The 18,110-nt window shown below is 47.6% G+C and overlaps 1 protein-coding gene across 1 annotated transcript; it reads left to right on the top strand.

Moving 5' to 3' along the window:
* Positions 1 to 5,887: 5,887 nt before the first annotated feature.
* LOC148825065 (C-type mannose receptor 2-like) lies at positions 5,888 to 14,410 on the top strand. The gene is made up of 5 exons (XM_088926199.1): positions 5,888 to 5,924; positions 9,257 to 9,634; positions 10,538 to 10,888; positions 11,395 to 11,483; positions 14,243 to 14,410. The coding sequence occupies exons 1-5, from the start codon at positions 5,888 to 5,890 to the stop codon at positions 14,408 to 14,410; spliced, it is 1,023 nt and encodes a 340-aa protein (XP_088782325.1).
* The last annotated feature ends 3,700 nt before the right edge of the window (positions 14,411 to 18,110 follow it).

Below are 18,110 nucleotides of genomic sequence, written 5' to 3'. Positions count from 1 at the left end.
TCTAGTTTCGAGTTCTTTTCCCATAAGAATAAATGGAATAGAGGCGGGTTATAGACCGCCAGTTAAACAGAGTTTGTGGTTCACTTGCAGCTACCAAATACAGTACTGAGAGGTCCCATTGTAAGGCCAGCTTATGTTCCTTAAAAATAATGCAACGTCTAGCAAAAGGGGAATTAATATCCGTAAAGAATAATGTAATGAGCTTGAGATCTGATCCCAACATATAGGTCAGATATGGGTACCAGGGCAGAGCGATGGCTCTGTGGCTCAGGATCTATGCCTGATATGGCCAATAAAGTTATCTGATCTACATGGGAAAATAACTCACAAAAAACAGCTAGTAAAGCATCACTAGCTCCTTCTGAAGTGCTGTCTCATTGAAAACCAATAAAGTCATGTGCTGGTTCCGGGTAGACATTCCATGCTTTATAAAGTCAGAGATAGTGCAGAGTGGTAAAAACTCAACTTTATTTCAAGATTTATAAACTAAGTTCACGTGTCACAGGACAACTGTCGACAGGAAGGGGAGTTTTGCATGTCAGATTATGCTCTTAATTTTTTTTCCCATATCTGGAGCAAAATAATCCTGCAAGCACTTATGTGTCTGCCTTCTGGTGCCTGGAACAGTAAGCGTGGACATAAGCGTGGGGACGTTTTCCGGGAGTGCGAGGCCACGTGTGGACAGCCAATGTGAAAATGTAGTCCTGAGGGGCGTTTCCCCAATTGGCAGGAACTACAACTCCCATAGTGCACTGCCCCCCACACTGTCCTGATTCAGGGTGTAGTTCCATTGCAAGTGCTGAGCTGCATTGCAAGAGCTGCAGATACACATCGCTCAGCCATTGGAGAGGGTTCAGGCCAGGCACAAGCTACACTCCACGTTTTCCAGCCTCATTCTGCAAAAAGCTCTCGGATACCAGAATTCATTCTCCTCCCACAGTAACAATCAGAGTGCTGATGGTGTTTCCCTGAAGGTTCCTCACTGTGTAGCTCCCCTGATCAGCTGGAGTGAGGGAGTGCAGTGTCAGAGAGCTGTTCTGCACTGACACTGTCTCTGTATTGGGGGACACAGCTGGCTGTGCTGTTCTGGACAGAACACACTGAGGTCCAGTATCCACCTCCTGCAGGATCAAACAGCACCTCCACTGGCTCTCCAGTGCAGTGAGCAGTGGGACAGACAGAGAGGCTCCAGGCTTCAGGGTGAGAATAACTCTGTGAGCTGAAAGTCAATCAGGACAGATGATACAAGAACACACTCGGTCAAGAATATAGAGCCCTCTAGTGACCCTACTGTAGACCTGCTCACCTCCCACAGTGATGATCACAGTGCTGATAGTGTATCCCTGAAGGTCCCTCACTGTGTAGTTGCCCTGATCAGCTGGAGTGAGGGAGCGCACTGTCAGAGAGCTGTCCCTCACTGACACTCTGTCTCTGTACTGGGGGACACAGCTGGCTGTGCTGTTCTGGACAGAACACACTGAGGTCCAGTTTCCACCTCCTGCAGGATCAAACAGCACCTTCACTGGCTCTCCAGTGAACAGAGGGACAGACAGAGAGGCTTCAGGCTGCAGGGTGACAGTGTCTTTGTGAGCTGAAAGACAATCAGGACAGAGGATGATATAAGAACACACTCTGTCAAGAATATAGAGCCCTCTAGTGACCCTACTGTAGACCTGCTCACCACCCACAGTGCAATCACAGTGCTGATACTGCTTCCCTTAAGGTCCCTCACTGTGTAGTTGCCCTGATCAGCTGGAGTGAGGGAGCAGAGTGTCAGAGAGCTGTTCTGCACTGACACTCACTGTTCGTACCTGGGGCATGGGAGCCCTGCGCTGCTCAGTAAGACTATACGAGACTGGACAGATCCTGCAGGATCAAACAGCACCTCCACTGGACCAGCAGTGTGGAGGGGGAGAGACAGAGAGGCACCAGGCTGCAGGCTGTGGACTTCTGAGTGAGCTGAAAAGGGACAGGTAGAAACATGTTGAATATTTAGTTTTACAACAATACCTTGAGTTTGGACTGCAATCAGCTTCATTTTGTATTTCAGCTGTGAAAATGCAATTTTTAAAAAATGCACGCCCCAGTCATGTTAGGTTCAAGTTGCAGTTGCATCACGACTCAATACATTTGCAATTCACTTCAAATGTTGTTTTTGTTTGATCCAGTCTGTCCTCACCTAAAAGAGATACTAACTTTTAACACCTTTTATTTCTTCTGTGAGGTTAAATGGCTTCTGAGATAATTGCTCCTGGTGTTTGTGTTGTGTATGCCTTGCAATGGAGTGGTGAGAAATAATGGACTTATTACATTATAATTAATAATAATTGCTTACACTTATATAGTGCTTTTCTGGACACTCCACTCAAAGCGCTTTGCAGGACATGGGGACTCCCCTCCACCACCACCAATGTGCAGCATCCACCTGGATGATGCGACGGCAGCCATAGTGCACCAGAACGCTCCCCACACACCAGCTATCAGTGGGGAGGAGAGCAGAGTAATGAAGCCAATTCATAAATGGGGGTTATTAGGAGGCCATGATTGGTAAGGGTCAATGGGAAATTTGGCCAGGACACTGGGGTAAAACCCCTACTCTTTTCGAGAAACACCCTGGGATTTTTAATGACCACAGAGAGTCAGGACCTTGGTTTTACGTCTCATCCAAAGGACGGCGCCTGTTTACAGTCCAGTGTCCCCATCACTATACTGGGGCATTAGGACCCACACAGACCGCAGGGTGAGCACCCCCTCCTGGCCCCAGTAACACCTCTTCCAGCAGCCACCTTAGTTATTATTGTCAAGAAGGAAAGAATATTAAGAACATGAAAAGGCTGAATATCTTAAATGCATTTTTTATACTGAAACAGAGAGGCACACACACGTCATTACAAATGCACACCCGCACAGAGACGTCCTTAAACGCCTTGTTCATAATTATGGGCTCCAAGAGGAACAAAAAACGCCAACCTGACAACTCGAGCATTCAAACCAAGAACCCAACACGTACTCACGTTGGCAGCCTGTGCAGAAAAGCATAAAGAACCACAAGCCTTCTCTATTGGGAGGAAAAACACACACTCCCTCTCTCACACTCCTGATTTCCTTAAATAGTTCATTCTTCATCTCTGGCTCCTACATACAGTATAGCAGCTCTCAGTCTGCTTTGAATAAGCCATAAATCCAAGATTTGTTTAATCATTTCCTCTTGTCTAGGCCTAGAGCTGCTTTTCATAAAAGAGCTGTTTGCATAAATAGCTAGGGTTACAGCTGAAGACACCAGCTTCATCAACCAGTGTGTAACGCGCATTATACGTTGGGAGCAAGAGAAGAGGTCCAGGCCGTGCCTTTTCATAGATTTTTCTCCTGAAAAGTCGAGTTCTCGGAGGCAGATTTAGCCCCTCATGCATTGTAGAGAGATAGACAGGCCCGCACGCGCACACAGTTAGAGCTGCACCCTCACACAGAGTCAGACCCGCACAGACACGTCCTCTTGTTTAAACAAATACACAAACCTGACGGCGCTCACAATGATCCAGACACACACACACACACACACACACGACATCAGCAGTCACTCTCGCACACTGGACCCCAGCTCAGTCCTCACCTCCAGCTCCTGCGAACCGCTTCGAACAAACTGCATTAAGAAAATTAGGTTGCGTTCCGGTAGCAGGCCATCCTGGGCACCAGTGTGAGTTACACACTCATTTGTAAAAGCCCTTCCGCATCGTCGGGCATGCTTCACAGTGCTGGACCTGGGGTGCGGGTGCTGTCTGTGTGGAGTTTGCATGTTCTCTCCCTGGTCTGTGGGGGTTTCCTCCAGGTGCTCCAGTTTCCACCCACAGTCCAGGGACAGGCTGCCACTTTCACTGGGCAGTGCACCGTCGCCGTGGCAGCATGGTAAGTCGGATCTGATTTCAGTCTTTATTTCCTTTTTTAGAGATCCTGTAACCAGTACCTGTTCACTGCCACGACGGACAGGGAAGCACGTCACCACTGGACATCCTCTTACCTCCTGTGGCAACGGGCAGCTGATGAAGCTTTGTGCTCGCCGGATCATGGCAATCGCCACTCCACCCTGATCCTGGCTCAGCACAGGGCACCTGGGTTCACTCCCTTCAGACTAAAGAGACTCAGTTTCTTTAATCTGTCAGTGTGGGACGCTCCCTTCAGACTAAAGAGACTCAGTTCCTCCAGCCTGTCAGTGTGGGACACACCCTTCAGACTGAAGAGACTCAGTTCCTTCAGACTAAAGAGTTCTTTCAGCCTGTCAGTGTACCTTTGATGGACGGGGTGCCAGGCCATCAAAGGGTACTAACCACTGTACCAGAACCGTGCCACCGTCTGACTTCTAAACAGTGTAAACTAATTTTCTGAAATAATTGGCTGAAACTTTGTTGCGCCACCTTCTTTGTTGACAGTGTTTTGTCTTTGTCCTATTGGTTTTGCTGGACCCCAACCGTAAGAAAACACATTTACCACCCCCCCCCCCCCGTGGATATAAATCAAAACCTCGAGCAGCAGATGAAATTGATTTGCCAGGGATTTAAATTAAAATGATCCCAAAGTAAAGCAGAGAGACTGATTTGCCTAGGCACCTGGCATGGGGTGGGGGGAGTCCGATTTGAATATTGTCCTGGCAGAGAACCAATAAGATTGGGCCTCGCTAAGCCCGAATGGTTTCCATGGGGACCGCAGCTAGGTGATCGGAGGAGAGACCGAGGGCTGTACAGGCCTGGAAACAGTCTGCGTCTACCTAGCGTCCCAGGCGGGTCGGAGACACCCCCCGCTTCCAGAGGGGAAAAGAACGGTGAGTGGTGACTAAACTAGAGGGGGAAAAAAATGTCGGGGAGCAACGCAAATCGACAAAGAATTACAGAAGTGCAAAGTTTCAGAAACACTGTGTAAGAATGAGTGACCTGTTAGGAAATCCCGATGTTATTGTTTCAGGGTGTGGAGGGAGCTTTTAACAGTTATAGGGAAATTTCAGGACATTTTAAAGATTGTAAATGTCCAAACCTGCGAGAAATGTAAGCCTTGTTCATTTGAGAGTCTGGGAACGTTTTAGCGGGTAGGGTACCCAGCGTACCGACAGGGCTCAAAAAGAGTGTTTACTTCACTGTAGCCCGCAGTGCAACCTGTTCTGAAGAGGGAGTGGTCAGTTGCTTTATTTGAGTAATTGGCGACTCCAAAGCCAGGCTCTACCTTAAGTGAAAGTGTACTGGTCAAGCGATGTTGACCCAGGGAGAACCTGATGAGAAAGATGATAAATTATCAGCTTCTCCTTTATTTACATGACAACACCTTGCTTTAAGTCACTGCTTATCCAGTGAAAACAAAATCGGTGTCTCTGTGGCTCAGGCTCTGCGCCTGGGGCTGGAAGGGTTTGTCGGTTCAAGTCCCGCAGCTGGCAGAGGTATCCTACTCATTTGGGCCCCTGAGCAAGGCCCTGAACCCCAGCTGCTCCAGGGGTGCCGTATAAATGGCCGACCCTGCGCTCTGACCCCCAGCTTCTCTCTCCCTCTCTGTGTGTCTCATGGAGAGCAAACTGGGGTCTGTGAAAAGAAAAATTCCTAATGCAAGAAATTGAATATGGCCAATAAAAGTGATCTGATCTTATCAATTCAGGGCCACAGGACCTGTTCTGGCAAGCAAAGGGCACTAGGCAGGCTACATCCTGGACAGGACGCCACTCCATCACAGGTCTTGGTAAATTGATCACGTATTATGTCTTTATTATGTTGCTTTTGTCCAGCAAAGCCAAGTTCCCATCTGGGCCACTAAGGGCCGGAAGCTAATTGGAAACTACATCTAAATGAAAATCAAAGAAATCTGAAAGGAGCTCTTAAGTGTTTCTCTGATTGCAGATCGCCGACCCGCAGTGATGGCTAAGAAGGCATGCCTCACCTTGATCGTCTCAGGTTAGTGTGTCCTTTTTTCATTTGTGTTTACTAACCCCAAACCTCTGTTTGGATGGATGATGTTGCATTACTGCACAGTATTCAAGTTCAAGTTCAAGTTCATTGTCATTATACTCATATACAGGTATATGGTAGAACGAAAAGCTATTTAGCTAGCTCTCAGACCATAAGTAATACAAAAAAACAACAATACAATTGTATAATAAAAGAAAGACAGAGACAACAGGCAGTGTGCAAAAACAACAACAGGCAATGTGCAAAACAACAAAAGGTAACAGGTAATGTGCAAAACAACGTCAGATGTGCAAAAACATGCATCAACAGAATGAAATAAAAGGACAGAAATTATGGGGAGTGAGCTTTTTGACATGTAAGGTAGAGGTAGATTTCAATGTATGTTTGAGTTTTTGGTAAGGCACTGTGAGGTTCAGATCATAGGTGAGAGGTGAGGTGAGAGTGAGAGAGGCTGGGAGTTTAATAGTTTATTAGTGCGGGGGTAAAAACTGTCTCTGAGTCTGGTAGCCCAGGCCCGAATGCTCAGGTACCGTTTTCCAGATGGTAGAGGGTCATACAGTTTGTAGCCGGGGTGTGTGGGATCTTTGATGATGCTTAGAGCGTTCCTCAAGCACCGTCTGTCATAAATGTCCTGGATAGATGGGAGGGCAACCCCAGTATGTGAACAGAACTGTGTCACCAGCTCTCTGTAACTATCTGAAGCACAACGACGGTTACTTATCGACAGATACTTTATTGATCCCATGAGGGGAAATTGCAGTGCGACAGCAGCACTGTCAACACAGCGACAGTGTAACGATATGATACAACAATACAACAACACAATCCAATCAGTACAGTCAGTGAGAAGTGCACTAAGAAGAGTCGCTCACAGTCCAGAATATACAAAGAGCAAGCCAGAACAGTACACAAAAAAGTTGTATTGCACAATGTAAATATATTGCAAAAGTCCCTGGCATGTATTGCACAAAAAACAATTGTAAACAGGGAAAAAACCCGATGGAAGCAGAGAGTTTACTGTTTAGTCCAAAACCAGGTCAGAGTCAGTGCTGCCCCATCCCAGACACACAGTGGATGAGTGGTGCAGTCTGGTGGCAGAAGACACGAATGACCTCCTGTAGCGCCCCCTGTCGCACCGCGGTTGGATCAGTCTGTTGCTGAACGTGCTCTTCATTCTCACAAGCGTGTCATAGAGGGGAGATGTCCATGATGGCCTGTTAGGATTTTCCTGGAGCACCTTTTTGGTGTTCTCCAGTAAAGAGGCAAAGAAATATGTGTTCAGCTTCATTCAAATACACCGTTTGCTCCTTCCTACTTGTTTACTTTATTTAGAATTGGTCACAAATTTATATAGTGTCGTAGGGAAAAAAAAACGGTGAACGGTTGTAGACAGTTTGCCAAGGTTAATTTATGGCTGGTTTAAAAAAATTGATTATATACAGTACATGTATTGTAATCTCCTCATGTGGGCTTTTTCTCTCCTTTCCAATTTGGATCGGCGGAGATGGAAGATAAAAAGAGGTTTATTCAGACCTCTGAACTTCGGTGTTGAAAGGGCCAGCGCCTCGGTCCAGTCAGTCCAGGGGTCTGTAACTCTGGTACAGTTAGTCCAGGGGTCTGTGACTCTGGTCCAGTCAGTACAGGGCTCTCTGATCCTGACCGAGGGAGAGCTCAGGTCTAGTGAATCTTATACTGTAGGTCACCCTGAATCACCGGTTTTATTTATGTTTGTTCCCAATGATTCCTCAGTTACTTAATTGAACAGACCACCTGTTTAATTGATCATAGTCAAGGTGATCCAGGCCTTTATTAATTGATCAAAGCACTGTTATTTACTCCTGGTCCTGGAGCATGACAGGTAAATTTATATGAGTGAGAGCCTTGTAACAGCGCCAATCGAGTCTAATTACATGAAGAGTGTATTCAAGCCATTAAGAGTCCAGGAAAGGACATCGATATGTCCTTTGATTATGTGCTTTGCGAGGAGAGTTTGGAGTTTCTGCAAAGAGTTTTGCACATGCACACCTGTTCAAGACTTTTTCTGTTGGGGGTACAGTCTCTTTCTGCAGGATCAAGATGGCTAACCTCTCATAAGCACTTGGCTCACCTAGATAGATCTTTCTAGTTCCGCTGTCTACTGTCTGGAGGTGGTATGTCCCTCCAGTTCATGTGTGTTTCTTATAGGTTTGCCCCAGTTTCCTCCCACAGTCCAGAGACATGCTGGAGGGTCAATTAACTTCTGGGAAAATTAGCCCTGATGTGAGTGTGGGCGTATCTGTGCCCTGCAATGGGCTGGTGTCCCTGTGTTAACGTAGTCATTCATCTGTCCTGCCTTGTGCCTGTGGCTTATGGCTCACCCACATTGTTTTGAGGATGCAAACGACTCATCAGCATAAACACCTCAGTCTTTTCCCTGAGTCGCCTCCCTGAGTTTTGCATCAGAAGTTTGTTTTCCCTGCCTGCACGCCAGAACCCTGCAGTTAGACGTCATCTGTCAGGTGTTTCTGGTTTAAATCATTTGAATTTCATTTGCTGCCCGCTTCTCGGCCTCCGCTAATCCCTCTGTATCCCCTGCGATCGTCTGCGGTCTGGACTGGTCCGCTCATCTGGACCTGAGCGAAGTACAGAAATGACTGAGGGGCCGATTGCTCATCAAGAAACCTGTGGCCACCAGCCTATCAACTTGGAGGTCGTACCTCCTTAGACGGATTATCATCTGGTCTTGTTGATGCCGTTGCTTTGTGTCAATTTATCGTTCCACCCAACATTTATATCAGAGGTGCTCTTGATTATATGATATTCCATCCTCCCACCTGTTCCACCTCATCCAGTTCAGGGTGGTGGCACAACCAGAGCTTATTCCAGTAAACAGCAGGCACAAGGAGTGGTACTCCATCACAGGGCACACACACTCACACCTGCACTAACTCTCCCAGACGTCAGTGAATATACCAGCATGCCTTTCAACTGGCGAGGAGACTGGAACACCCTAGAGGAAACCCAGCGTGAGCACAGTGTCGAATATACAAACCAAACCAGAAGCAGAGCTGAACCCAGCGTCCCAGCACTTAGAAACTGCAGTGCTCTAGCCCCTGTGCCACTTCACAGTGCATGGGCAGACCCATCTGAAATTCTAACCCAGGGAAGACGAAACCACTCAAAACGACAGCCACAAATGTGGGGTTGAGAAGTGCCGGGCCATTTCCTGACCGGATTTGCTTCTCCAATGCGTTGGCCCGTCATAGGCTGGCTTGGCCAGGCATCGCGAGCTGATCACCCACTGCTCCTAAGCCTCAACCCTGCCTCCCGCGTTTCAGGCCTCTGGGCGTTGGCCTCACCTCACCGCTACCACTTTGTGAGCAAGCGCAGGACATGGGCGGGGGCTCGGGAGTACTGCAGGGGCCAGTACACGGACATGGCTACCGTGAGCGGGCCAGCCGACCTGGAGCAGCTCCTCTCCACAGCCGAGCCAGCCACCAGCTTCGCCTGGATCGGCTTGTACTACGTCTGGGACCTGTGGCAGTGGTCCCTCGGGGGGGGCTACCTCTACGGCGCGGGAAGGTCTGCTTTTACCAGCTGGCATACGGGAGAACCAAACAACTACGGCGGCAAGGAGAACTGCGTGGCGATGATCAGCAGCGGGTTGTGGGCTGATCGCTCTTGCACTTTCACGAGGTATTCCGTTTGCTATCAAGGTAAATGTCCCATGAGTCTTTTACGGTCTTTCTCTCACGAATACTGAATGTGTAGTCATAATAATGCAGCCATATCACCCTGCAACTCACAACTGGCAACCCACTGAAGCTAAACAGGTGTGAGTCTGGTCAGTACCTGGATGACCTCCTGGGAAAAACTAAGGTTGCTGCTAGAAGAGGTGTTAGTGGGGCCAACAGGGGGTGCTCACCCTGCGGTCCATGTGGGTCCTGATGCCCCAGTATAGTGACGGGGACACTATACTGTAAACAGGCGCCGTCCTTCGGATGAGATGTAAAACCGAGGTCCTGACTCTCTGTGGTCATTAAAAATCCCAGGGCATTTCTCGAAAAGAGTAAGGGTGTAACCCCAGCGTCCTGGCCAAATTTCCCATTGACCCTTACTAATCATGGCCTCCTAATAATCCCCATCTATGAATTGGCTTCATTACTCTGCTCTCCTCCCCACTGATAGCTGATGTGTGGGGAGCGTTCTGGCGCACTATGGCTGCCGTCGCATCATCCAGGTGCATGCTGCACATTGCTGGTGGTGGAGGGGAGTCCCCATTACCTGTAAAGCACTTTGAGTGGAGTCCAGAAAAGCGCTATATAAGGAGCGGTTAGCGTCGCTTCCTCGCGGCACCGGGGCCCTAGGTTCAAATCCTGGGGTGGCGAGGTGGAGTTTGCATGTTCTCCCCGTGTTCGCGGGGGTTTCCTCCAGGTGCTCCAGTGTCCCCCACAGTCCAACGCTCTGGTGGGTGAATTGGCTGCTGGGAATGTCTGACCCTAGGTCTTATGTCTGCGTGCGGTGGACTGGCGTCCCATCCAGGTGGTATCCAGCCTGTTGCTTGCTGAGGCTGCTCCGTGACCCTCAACCAGACTACTGACTGGGGTTCACTTCTTCAGGGGGGGAAGGCGCAGCTGATCAATACTTCCTGGTGGCCGAGGACAAGAACTGGACAGAAGCCCAGATGTTTTGCAGAGAGCGTTATACCGACCTGACCTGGGTGAGGAGCCAGAGCGAGAATGAGTTAGTAAGAGTCACGGCCGGAGGCAGGGAGGTCTGGATCGGGCTGTTCACCGAGCCCTGGAAGTGGTCTGATGGGGACATCTCCACTTTCCGCCCCTGGTACGAGGGGGAGCCCAACAATGATGGCGGCATTCAGAGCTGTGGCGCTGTGAATCTGCAGGGGAGCGCGAGAGGCTCCTGGAATGACTATTATTGCAATACCACCTACGCGTTCTTCTGCTACAGTGGTAAGTTATTGCGGGGCCACTTCGACAGCCTTATAGGGGTAAACTTGCGGGGAATGTCGCCGGCACTTCGTTCTAAGCGACCGCTTGTCCAATTTGCGCTTGTGGTGGCCCAGAGTCGGTCCCAGGGTGCACTGGGTGCAGTGGTTAGCATTGCTGCCTCGTATTTGAATGTTCTCCTTGTTTTTGCGTGGGTTGCCTCCTGCATTCCGAAGACATGCTGGTAGGTTTTGAATTAGCTCTTGGGCAAAATAAGCTGTGGTGTGTGCCCTGTGACGGACTGGCATTACTTACAGGGTGAACCCTGCCTTGCACCTTTTGCTTGCTGGGATAGACTCTGGAGCCACCTCCGGAGCACCAGTCTTTTGTAATATTGTAAGTGATGTTTTGACGTCCTTGACCAAATAACTGTCCCTCAGACCAGGCAGGTTGAATCACTTAATGCTCCTTCAGAATGGGGTTTGCCTCTTTTATTATCTTCTACACTGATTTCATTATTTCCCCCGCAGGGAAGAGGGTGGTGCTGAGAGTGAGGATATTAATGGACTCAGGAGTGAATCCTAATGACCCAGATGTTGAGGAGTGGCTTCTGGTCCAGGTATAAGAAATCGACTGCTAGACTGTGTCAGTGTGTATAGGTGGAGCTGCAGCAGACAAAAAAGATAATCCAGTCAATGCTATGCATAATTAGCCACACATTGCTACATTATACAGAAATCAGAAATACACTCAATCAAAATGGTTGTCACACATTACAAGCAGTGGGTTCCTACCAATATGAGTCATTACTGGGGATTTTCTTTAGTCCAAAAAAAGCATTTTAGCAGTTTCTTCCAAAATCTACTAATGAGGAAACAATCAGATGAATATAAAAGGGATAGTGTACTTTTTATTTTAGTGTTACCTCACCTGGCTGGGGAAATCATTTGTGAAGAATGAGCCAGGGAGGCAGCCTCAAGGGTGAAGTTGGGGTGGAGGGAGGGGAGCAAGAGAAGATGAGCGCAGAGCTGTGGACAGACTGGAAGTATTTATAAACTGGGGAGTGGAAGTGATTAATAAACACCATACAAAACAAACACAAGAAGTTACTATTATCTTCCTTTTGGCATTTTGCATTAAGGGTGCATATGAATAGACACAAAGATATAGGGTGGAGTTATAGAGTTGTAGTTTCCTCTCACGAGGCACCAGTAATGTAGGGGTTGCGCATTTACTGGGACAATTCTTAATTGTAGCAGTAAGTCACAAAATGATTCTTTTCATGGTATTAGAATCCAACTTGCGGGATAACTCAAACAACGCACACACACACAGGTACTAATACACGAGAATATATTTATTAATACATAAAATGTGCATATAAACATAACAGATCTTATCGAGAGTTAGCAGAATGCAACAGGTATATATTCAATCACGAAGAGTTACCAATACCAAGAGGACATACGTTCAGTATATCATTCATTTAGACCGTTTCGTAAGTGAACTTGGTTACAACTTCTACACTAGATACTCAAAACAAGTACATCACTCATAGGAATTAAATTGATATCAACTGTGGTTGAGGTAACAATTGAATTCTTGAGCTGTAATGCAAAATGTTGAATACTCATCCAATCTGTGTGGAGTCAGATCTCCTGCAGACACAAAGAAGCAAAGGGAGGCTTGTTGCTGTCCAATCTGCGCTCTCTGGCTCGGTGCCAGGCAGTGGTGCTGCTTGTGACGTGGTGAGAGAGATTTCTACTGCGATGCTCTACCAGTGGGCTCTCTGAAGACCGGCTAGTTAGTTCTGGCTTACTGTGCACAGGAGAAAAATGACTGCGGGTCCCAGCAGGTCAGGAAGAAGACCAGTTCGTTTGTGATGAAGCGCTAGTTCTGAATAGTGATTCAGCTAAATAGCATCAGCAGCAAGCCTCCAACCTGTTCACGAGGCTTGCTGCTGATGCTAACCTCGGGTGGAGGTTACGCGCTGGCTACCTCCGTTCTCAACTCTTAGAACAAAGGAAAGTCCTGCACTCGGGCACACTGGCCATTACGTGGTGGTCCGGGCTGAGTCTGAGGATGTTCAAGTGGAACCCTGAGGCTGAATATCCAGCAGGCGCGCTGCGAGAATGTCCTGCGCTTGGGAACTGTGTTTCCTTGCGAACTGTTCTGCGCTTCCCAACTGTTCTGCCCTGAGAACCGCTTTACAGGCTCTCTGTGTTGCCTGATTTTACCTGGAGGAACTGCAGGTTGTTCATTGGTTGAAAGTTTCATGGGCATCCGAGACCCACGTGGGGTTAACCTGCCCTACCAGTTCCTGATTGGCTGATGATGAGTAACCATACCCTCTGACCTTAGAGTCGTAAACCAACTTTGAATAACACTTTCCCTTGGAATCACAGACTTTAAGGCGCCAGAATTTAGATTACTTATGTTGCTGGAGAATCTCAGGAATTGGGGAGCTGTTCCTTATCAGGACACTCTATCAGCTAGGGAAACACCTTAATTGTGAACCAAATGGAGTGGCCTCAAGCACCACTGAAGTGAAGGAGAGAGGGACTGGCAAGGGAACAGAAAACTTAATTCCTGTATTTTAATAAGCCTCGCCGCTACAGAGTTAATAAGGGCTTTAAACTGGAATGTAAGAGAGAGAATACTGGAGATCATGCTTGTGGTTATATCAAAGTGCTGACGTTTCCCTTGCTGGCTTTGTTTATTGTGTCATGCCTGCTCACATCGGATTGCTTGAAGACCCTCCCGAGTAACCACAGCAACCGACGTGGCCACCTGTCAATCACCCAGTTGCCATGACAGTGCAATGAGGTGGAAGATCAGTTCCACCTGCTCACAGTTAACCATCACCTGCCTCCTTATCCAAGTATATTGACGATCAGCCCTCACATGGCATCACTTCCTCGCTCAGTCTTAGGTAGTTCAGGCTTGAGCCTTGGCGTTCCTTAGTCAAGTTTTCCTCGATGCTTTGACCCCATTTCCCTCAACCTTGCTCTTGGATCGCACTTGTGTTTGCTCCTTGGCATTGAAGATTTCTCGCTTCAACTTTGTCTCTTAGCTGCTTCGCTTGGGTATCTATCGGCTCCGGGCTTTGCCTTTTTTCGACACCGCCTCTCTGGCTGCCTCCGTGCTTTGTTCTGCGACTTCAAATCCTGCTATGTCCCGTGTTTTCAGAGCGCTCACTCCAGCTTCCGGCTCCCACTACAGACCACTATCACCCGCCACAGGCGCTGTCTGCTGCTGCTTCCCTGTTTCGCCCAGCGATTGCTTCCTCCCCACCGCGAAAAGACTGCAGCTCTCATTCAGGAAGACATACCAAGCCCGATTTCTGACCCGGGTGCTGTGGTGCTGTTCCCTCCGCAGCTGACAAGAGAGCTGTCCAAGCACACCGAGCTGAGAAACACCAGCCTGCGCTGGAGCCAGGAGGACAATGGCGTGGTGTTCTCGAAAGACGAGGAGGAAGACGGTGAGATGCTTAAGCAGGACAACCTTGCCGTCGTGCATTCTGAAAGCCGGGTAGTTCATCAGTGATGTGTTTGCTCCGCAGGGCAGTGCCACCCCATGGGAGACTGAGTGTCAGAGGATCAGTCTGCACAGGATTCCTCTGGGCAGTGTGAAACACTGGTCTACACAAAACGCCACTGGCGACAGACCGACATCAAACTTCAAATACCGTAGCATTTATATTAAGGTTCAATATATATGGATATGTATTTTAATATTTTCTTTATAAGTGATTCTTAAACATGAAGGTCTGGTCTCAGTATAGTGAAAATTCATTGAGAGTTGTTTAATGAATGGATATATATATATTATCACATTTAAATATAGTAGTATTATTAAAATCCAAGGAAATACTATATGAGAATGGTTTGCTTTGGTGTTTTTTTCTCTTGCGTATGTTTGGAAGGGAACATTTGATAAACCTTACTGGGCAACTTGACTTTCTGACCAGCTGCTGAAAAGTTGGATTTCAAAGTTTTAAAGAGAATGAAAATGATTGGTCGGTTGATGGTGGATGACATTGAAGCCACAGATCAGAATAGGTGGACTTACAGTAAGTGGAATATGATTAAACGTCAGATTTTCAATGTTGACGGCTTAGAGACTAACAATAGACTAAACAGATTATGAACATCTATTCTACACGGGGGGACACAGTAGGATCTTTGTAAATTATTCCATGTATTGTAAGTACATGTGTACAGGACAAACACAGAGCTCTAATAAGCTGAATTGTCTATTGGTATCATTACCTTTTCAAATGTTCTTAAGTAATTTGATTTGTTATAAATAATAATAATTGCTTACACTTATATAGCGCTTTTGTGGACTCTCCACTCAAAGCTCTTTACAGGTTAATGGGGATCCCCTCCACCCCAATGTGAGCAGTGTGACAGCTGATCCACTGTGAGAGCGGACGGGAGTGTCTCCCTCTTGTGGCCGCAGACGCTACTGCATGGACACCGGAATTCCTGGTTAAGCCGCACTTCCTTAGTGACCGTTGCTATGCACGACTTCCGTTTTTTTTATTGCAACAACAAAAATTCATACAGTACAAACAATAATACATATAACATATAACGCCAATAACACATTCAGCTGCTACAATCTGTAATACAATTGCACTTGACAAAAAAAAGACTAAACAAGGTAAAAAAAGATCAGGTCCACTCAGCTTTCACGTTCTTACATTTAGAAATACTGTATTGTAGATAACGCCCTTAAGTCTGTTTTAAACTTTTAAACATGGGTCTCAGACCATTTAATTTGATCTATATAAAAAACCCGTAGTAGTAATGATTTAAAAGGAACATACTTCAAGGAACTTCTTGAAGGAGACATACTGTATATATCTGTGCATACTCAGGGTTATAGTGCTACTTAATCACGCTGGCATGTAGGGAATAAATACTGGATTATAGTGACCATGCAGCTTGGTGTCGGTCACCAGAGTAATTTAACGCAGCAGTAATTGGCTTTGCTTCTAACAAGGCTGTCAAGAGAGGATCGAGGCTGTCAGGGTTGAATAAATCTGGAATATATCTGCTCAATATCTGAGGATGGAACTGCAGGGGACTTTCATGGGCGTAAGACATCGCCCAAACTAGGTACTGTGTAATCATCATGTTCGTAGCTCCTCTATTATCCTATGGAAGCACAAGGTTCAAGTCTTTTGCTAGGTCATGTGCATGCATCCAGGATGGATAGTGGCGTACCTTGCTAGTCCAATAAGGGACACACACACAGAAGAACATGCAAACTCCATACCGACACCACTCTGGGTCTGGACTTGAACCCGGGGCACCTGCAGTACGAGGCAGCCAAGCAAAACCACTGAGCCACACAGCTATCACCCAAAGCCTCCATATATATCAAATAAGACACGATTCGAGCTCCTTAATCTGAAGCACTGGACAATAATGAGACAGGCCAATTTCTATGTTTATTTACTCAAAAATAAAATAAAAGGCAAACTGGAGCTAAATCACTTCCTACAACGTGGATGTCCAAAAACACTTTGACACCTCCCCCGGTGGTAAAAACATTTGCCACATAATTACACTGTAATCAGACTTCCTGCAGTTTCAATGTGAACAAAATCTTTCAGCTCAAACGTGTTCTTGCTCTGTGGTGTTGTCATTGAATGCGGAGCTTATTAATATTCATGGCCAGCATTCATGTTCCGCATGCCTGAAGTGTGTTGCCATCTTTTACTGCTTAATAATAATTAATAATAATCCCTTACATTTTTATAGGGCTTTCCTGTACACTCCACTCAAAGCGCTTTACAGGTTAATGGGGATCCCCCCAGCCCCACCAGTGTGCAGCCCCACCTGGATGATGCTCCAGTCCGCTCAGCACACAGTAGCTCTCAGTGGGGAGGAGAGCAGAGTGATGAAGCTAGTTCAGAGAGGGGGGGTTATTAGGGGACCATGATGGGTAAAGACCAGGGTCTTTAGACCAGAAGGTCGCTTCTCGGCCTTTTGGCTAAGATCAAGTTCAAGTGGCATGCCCACAGTTCTTGTCTTTCCAAAGGTCTAGAAGGCGATCGAAGATCCTGAAGAGTGCTTGAGCTGGTATCGCTCTAGGTTGAGCCTAGGGGGTTAAGGCCAAGCAGCAGCTGAGCTGGGTGGGAACCAGCGCTTTCCTCTCCTCTCTCTCTTCTCTCTCTCTCTGCCTCCTTGGCCTCTCGGCTGAGAGTGGGTGTAGTGGCCTGCCCGCGGCACTCAGTCTCTCCTCGAGACCCTCGAGAGCACTTTCAGCTCTCCTCTCTCTCTGCCTCTCCTGCCTCTCAGCCGGGACCGAGTACGTGTGGCTCACCACAAGCACCTGTCTCCCTCCTCGAGACCAGCGAAGGCCTCCTCCTGTGCCTGCACCTAGCTGGGCTTTGCCCACAAGAACAAAGGCCAGGGATCCCTTGCTGCTCCTTTAGCAGCTAAACCCTCCTCCCTACAGGGCCTTTGCTTTCTCTCTTTCTCTCCCTTTTTCCCTTCTTCTTTGTTCCAGGAAAAAGAGAAGATGGCAGACAAGAGGAAACTGATCCGGTTCCACTGGACCAAAAAAGGAGAGACGATGCCAACTGCAAAAAACCTTCTTTGTGACCTTCCTGAGAAGAATCCTGCAATTGGTGGCTGGAGATCTCTACTGCCTTCAAGACAACAAGGCAGAGAAATACATGGAGGCCTATATGGTCACGGACTCCTCATACGAGAAGGCAACAAAACCAATCAGAGAGAAAGGTAAGCACACTGGTTTCTCTGATATCAGGCCGGAGCCGATGAGGAAGATAAACCAGATGACCATCACAGTCCACACATACAATCCCTATGTGCCAACGGAACTGATAACAGCATTCCTATGGAGGTATGTAACTGTGGCGGGCCAACCGACGGAGATAAGGGACAGTCTCGGCATCTGGTACGGCAAAAGCCAGTTCCGAGTCCTCCTGAGAGAGGACCCAGAGGGTGTCGACGGTTTCCAGCAACCCCCGGCCCGTTTCAACATCGGATCTGACAGGGGGTACCTTTATTACCCCAGGATGCTGGATTTCTGCAAGAAGTGCAGACAGTCCGGCCACAAGGAGAACACGTGTGACATCGTAAGATGTCACAACTGCAACAAAGATGGGCACCTGGCAAAAAACTGCCAGGCTGCCAAGACGTGTGATGGATGTGGCGCCGAGGGACACCTCCTTCGCCAATGTAAGGTAAGCAAACCTTCGTTTGCG

This window comes from Atractosteus spatula, chromosome 10 (genome assembly GCF_055471065.1).
Source record: "Atractosteus spatula isolate fAtrSpa1 chromosome 10, fAtrSpa1.hap1, whole genome shotgun sequence".
Taxonomy (NCBI): Eukaryota; Metazoa; Chordata; class Actinopteri; order Semionotiformes; family Lepisosteidae; genus Atractosteus; species Atractosteus spatula.
This window is presented reverse-complemented; position numbering and strand designations above follow the sequence as displayed.

Coding starts and splice junctions, on each gene's coding strand:
- LOC148825065 (XM_088926199.1), top strand. CDS start 5,888: ATGGCTAAGAAGGCATGCCTCACCTTGATCGTCTCAG. Junction 5,925..9,256: donor CCTCACCTTGATCGTCTCAG/GTTAGTGTGTCC, acceptor CCCGCGTTTCAG/GCCTCTGGGCGTTGGCCTCA. Junction 10,889..11,394: donor CGCGTTCTTCTGCTACAGTG/GTAAGTTATTGC, acceptor TTTCCCCCGCAG/GGAAGAGGGTGGTGCTGAGA.